Source organism: Bidens hawaiensis, unplaced genomic scaffold (genome assembly GCF_021521415.1).
Source record: "Bidens hawaiensis isolate Kalapana, Puna unplaced genomic scaffold, B.hawaiensis_p1.1 tig00019091_1, whole genome shotgun sequence".
In the NCBI taxonomy this organism is placed as follows: Eukaryota; Viridiplantae; Streptophyta; class Magnoliopsida; order Asterales; family Asteraceae; genus Bidens; species Bidens hawaiensis.
In genome coordinates this window covers 334,709-339,111 of record NW_027492901.1, presented here as the reverse complement: position 1 = coordinate 339,111, position 4,403 = coordinate 334,709, and the positions used below count along the sequence as shown (strand labels likewise).

At 41.0% G+C, this 4,403-nt stretch overlaps 1 protein-coding gene across 2 annotated transcripts; it reads right to left on the bottom strand.

Moving 5' to 3' along the window:
- Positions 1-853: 853 nt before the first annotated feature.
- LOC143557718 (oligopeptide transporter 5-like) lies at positions 854-4,134 on the bottom strand. Of its 2 annotated transcripts, none has more exons than XM_077046723.1 (7): positions 4,005-4,134; positions 3,403-3,854; positions 3,192-3,289; positions 2,225-2,797; positions 1,876-2,134; positions 1,599-1,781; positions 854-1,497 (listed from the first exon to the last, which is right to left on the bottom strand). In XM_077046723.1, exons 1-7 carry the CDS (start codon positions 4,075-4,077, stop codon positions 874-876), a joined length of 2,262 nt encoding a protein of 753 aa, XP_076902838.1. In that variant the 5' UTR covers positions 4,078-4,134; the 3' UTR covers positions 854-873. The 2 variants fall into 2 exon arrangements, with proteins under 2 accessions (XP_076902838.1, XP_076902839.1); XM_077046724.1 differs by having other exon boundaries at positions 3,403-3,842.
- Between the last annotated feature and the right edge of the window lie 269 nt (positions 4,135-4,403).

Sequence of the window (4,403 nt, the reverse complement as noted above, 5' to 3'; positions counted from 1 at the left end):
AGGTCAATAAAAACGGAGTCGGTAGCCGCCGCCTTTCTTTTGCCCTTGTTTTGGCTTGCCATAACAACTAGTTATCGAGTGGTGGTGGAATGGAAGTGAAAACAATTGGAGTGTAAAGTGTAAACCGATAAGTTTTCTTGATGTTTTTGAGTTGGAGTGGTAAAACAAGTGATCATCCAACCCTTTATATAGTTGTCTAGCTCAAAAACCGGTTCCATTGAGAATATAGCCGGTTCCAACGGTAATATAGCCGTTGAAACCGGTTCCAACGGCTATATTACCGACGGAACCGGTTACAACGGCTTTTTTTAGGAAAAAACCCGGCGGAACCGGTTATTTCGGGTAGGAACCGATATCGGGTTGGAACCGGTTCCGGGTAGGAACCGATTTTTTGTCAAATACATGGGTCCGGGTAGGGTTATCCAGGTATTATAATACCCTAACCGGGTATGGGGTACACCGGGTACGAACCGGAACCGGTTCCCGGTCAGTTCCACCGGTTCGGGTCCGAACCGGTTTTTTTGTGCACGTCTAGTTGTTACCCATCAAACGAAAAGTTACCGGGCCAAATCGATCCAAATAAGGAAACACCCGAAGGAATATTGACCTATTGAATAAAATCTGGGTGGCCCAACATGACCACGCCGTCACTGACTCACTGATCCTCTACTGACGATGTTTTTGCCATGACTGATTTGACAGGAACAGAAAAAACAAAAGATAATGCACTCTTATAACTAACTTAAAATATATACTGTAATACACTTAAAAGACAAAGTTACATGTTTAATAGCTTGTGGTTATTCAATCTGTATGTATAACATGTGTTCAGAATATTACTAGCGAAAACAAGATTGTGTATAAGAGAATGTGTTAACTAACTACAGGACATCCATCAGCCTTAATACCAGGAGCAGTCGGACAGCCTGCAAGGGGACAATGATCATCTATTTCCATACCCCACCATTGCGGTCCGTTAATATCCTTAATTTGTAGCATAAAATAGCAAAGGATAGCCATGAATGCAACTCCTGCATCAAGCCCGGCAGATAGGATATAGTTGTGCCTTGCCCACCAGCCCTTAAACTTCTTGTACACTACAAAGTTAAAGAAAATTCCAACCGCAAACCACATATTGTAGTTAACAGCTCTAGTTGGTGGCATACCCCCTGGACCAGATATAAGAATCGGCATGTTTATGAGTCGAATCCATTTTCTCTCGGGAAACCTTCGAGAAAGAAACCAAACTGGCAATGGAGCAAGAATTCCCAAAAGAAAGAAGTAGTTCATCTTGGAGTATAGCCCCAGGTTTCCAAACATTCTTTGGGGACCCACCACTCCCCATATGATCGAAGCGTTGTAGAAAACATCGTCACCCGGGCAGGTCCATGGGCTTCCTTCAGGCAACTTATTTGGGTCACAGATGTACTCTACTGTTGTGAGAAGCCACCAAGATGTTGCAAAGTAGACGGACGATGCAACGATTGTCCCAACCAACTACATGAAGCACCAAAATAATTCAAGTCATACTTCAATTTATGATGAGAAATAATATATGTTGACAGGTTTTTTTTTTTTTTTGTTAGAGAAAGATGTACCTGCACAACGAACATGGACTTTGGTGGGATTTTCATATAATGGCCTAGCTTAAAATCTTGCAGAAACATGATAGCTTGTGACATGCTTATGTAGCCATATGTTTTGAAGGCTACATTCGCAAGTGGCTTCCCCGGATACATGTAACCAATAATCAGCTCAGTAATCACATTCAGTCCTGGTTGCTGTAACAAAGTTCACCATATATATATAATACAACAGATTAGATAATTACAAATACATACTCATATATTTATGATTTAAGACATCTATCGATACCTGGTTCGTTGTAGCTGTGATAACACCTATAGGCAGTGTGAAGAGCAGAGCCAAACCAATTGCTAAAAGGACTCCCCAGTAAGGGAGCTGCAGCTGTCTGCCAAAACCCTCACAGGTTAGCAAAGCAAGTCCTATGATCAGTGCTAGAAGAGAATAGAACCACCATTGTGGGACCGCATCATAGTTTTTCTTCATCACTCTAGTATGGACATCTGCAAACTTGTCTCCAAAGGATGCTCTTGTTTGCTCCCAAATTGTTCTGTATAATAAATGACAAAAAACAAACATATACATCATATGCTTCTATGAACCCATGGCTATTTAATAAGTAAAAAGGCTGCATTCATACCTGCCATGGAAGAGTGCCACATGAGAGAGTGTGGCAGCTAATGTGGCGAAACTTAGACCGTACGCAAATGAAAAAAATATGCTAAGATTGATTTTGCTATAGTCATTATAGCCTTGTTCGTCGAATGAGAAAGTTGCAGCATCTAAGACTCTTGAAACATTGTACCGTCCTCCATATGCATCAAACACATGAGAAGAGTAAATCGGGAAACGCTTGGCTTCATACCAGTTATTCCAGTAAGCAATGGGGATCACTATGTAGACTACAATTATATAACCAGCCAAAATGTTCATAATGGCGAATCCCGGCGTGGCTAAAGGGCTTCCAAGAAAAGCGGCAACAGTCGCCCAATCGAGCCCAATTGCTCCAACTCCAAGGCCACGGAGACCCGAACCTATTTGCTGAGCTGTCACCGAGTCCTTCCATATCCAACAAACAAAGGAGATAGCTGTTATCGATTGAAATAGATAATTGGGAATGATGTAGTATGCGAAGCTTGATATGAGAACTATCAGGAAAAATTGCAGCCTTGAGAGTCCTCTTTTTGGCCTCTTCTCTTCCTCATGCAATGCCCTGCAAACCAATAAAAGATATACAGAAACGTTATAGCTACACCACCCCCAGTTGATTTCACACCATCAAACTACCACCACAAAACACACGGATAGCTGTTTTGACCAAAAAGTCAAACTTTAAAATAAACTGGTTAGAACGGCCGTCTAAACTCTAAACAATGTCTGGATGGCCGTTCTAACCATAAAATGGTTAAACTTTGAGAATTGTCATTTGGCAATTATCTAGACGGTCAAACTATGAAAATAATTTGGTCAAAATGGTCGTCCGACCTCTATCAAACGGCCATTTGAAACAGTGTGGGATTAGATGTCATACGGAGTGTGGTGTGTGTATAGCTGACCCCTTACAGAAAACATGGTAGCAAAATGCACGTAGAAAGAGAGAGATGAACCTGAAAAGGGAAACTTGAACTAGATTGGCAGGCCACCACATATACGGTGAATCAACTAAAAACTTTCTGAAAAGACCAGCCCAACCATAGCCAAGCATCTGCAGAATACCATCATATATTATCAACCAAGAGATCAATGAAGACGCATACACATGTAAACAAGACAGCTTTAAGTATGGACAAGAAGATGGAAAGTGGCTAAAGAAGAAACCTGTGTAGTTTGTGCTAGCAGCATGGCTGCAATGGGGTTCAGTTTACGGTGATAAAAAGCCTTGACTATGGTGATGATACTGACAGCGTAAACCGAATTAGAACCCGAGTTTGCAAATATTGTGATGAGAACATGCTCCTTTAAGTTGAAGGGTCCAGGGTTGAGTGAAAAGGACCAACTTGTTTTCGGAACCCGAATTTGTTTTGTGGGTAGAGTTGCTGCCATCAGCCTTCCCAGTGGAAGCACAACAATTTGAGCCGAAACCGATGATATGTATAGCGGATTTTGGCGATAACCAAAGAACTGGTTTAAGAAAGCTAGAACACTACATGAAATGATCCCCAGAAACCATGTCCTGAACGTTAAGCAAGGCAGCGTTGGATCATCGGTGATTGGGACCGTCAGTCTAACTTGCTCAATTGGTGAATCATTTATCTCTTCTGTCGAATTCTCTTAAAAAATAATCATAAAATTGTATTTAGTCATGTATAATTAAATAAAGCAAAAGATTATTAATGGAATGGTTGTTGGGCATTGGGCAACCGTGTAAAACATGAACACACATATACAAGTTACTTGAATAGTTGAATATGATATCTTACCAATAGCATGATTCTCAAGTGTGGCTTTCTCACCGGGCATGACCATATTCGTGTCTCTCGCTGAATTCTCCATTATTGTGTAATTCAGCAACAAACAAGGACAGGAAGCAGAAAGATCAAGAATGCTAATTCCTCAGGAAGTATGTCTCAAGATGTTTAGCTATTGGTTTATCCATTCTGAAGTGAGAAAAAAGAAGATGTGAAATGATTCAGGAATTAATTAAGAAGGTGGTGAGAGTTAGGAGCATATCAACCCACACTTGGTAGTTAAGATTAGTTTGATATAATGCTTCTGTAAACTGCAGTCTCACCCTTGGTATGGTGTGTACTAAATAATGCAAATTGGGTGCATGTGGGTGTGCCGGTCTTTTGTCATCTAGTCTTAATAGACAGTGGCAT

Coding starts and splice junctions, on each gene's coding strand:
- LOC143557718 (XM_077046723.1), bottom strand. CDS start 4,077: ATGGAGAATTCAGCGAGAGACACGAATATGGTCATGCCCGGTGAGAAA. Junction 2,135..2,224: donor GTGGCACTCTTCCATGGCAG/GTATGAATGCAG, acceptor TTTATTATACAG/AACAATTTGGGAGCAAACAA. Junction 1,782..1,875: donor TCACAGCTACAACGAACCAG/GTATCGATAGAT, acceptor ACTTTGTTACAG/CAACCAGGACTGAATGTGAT.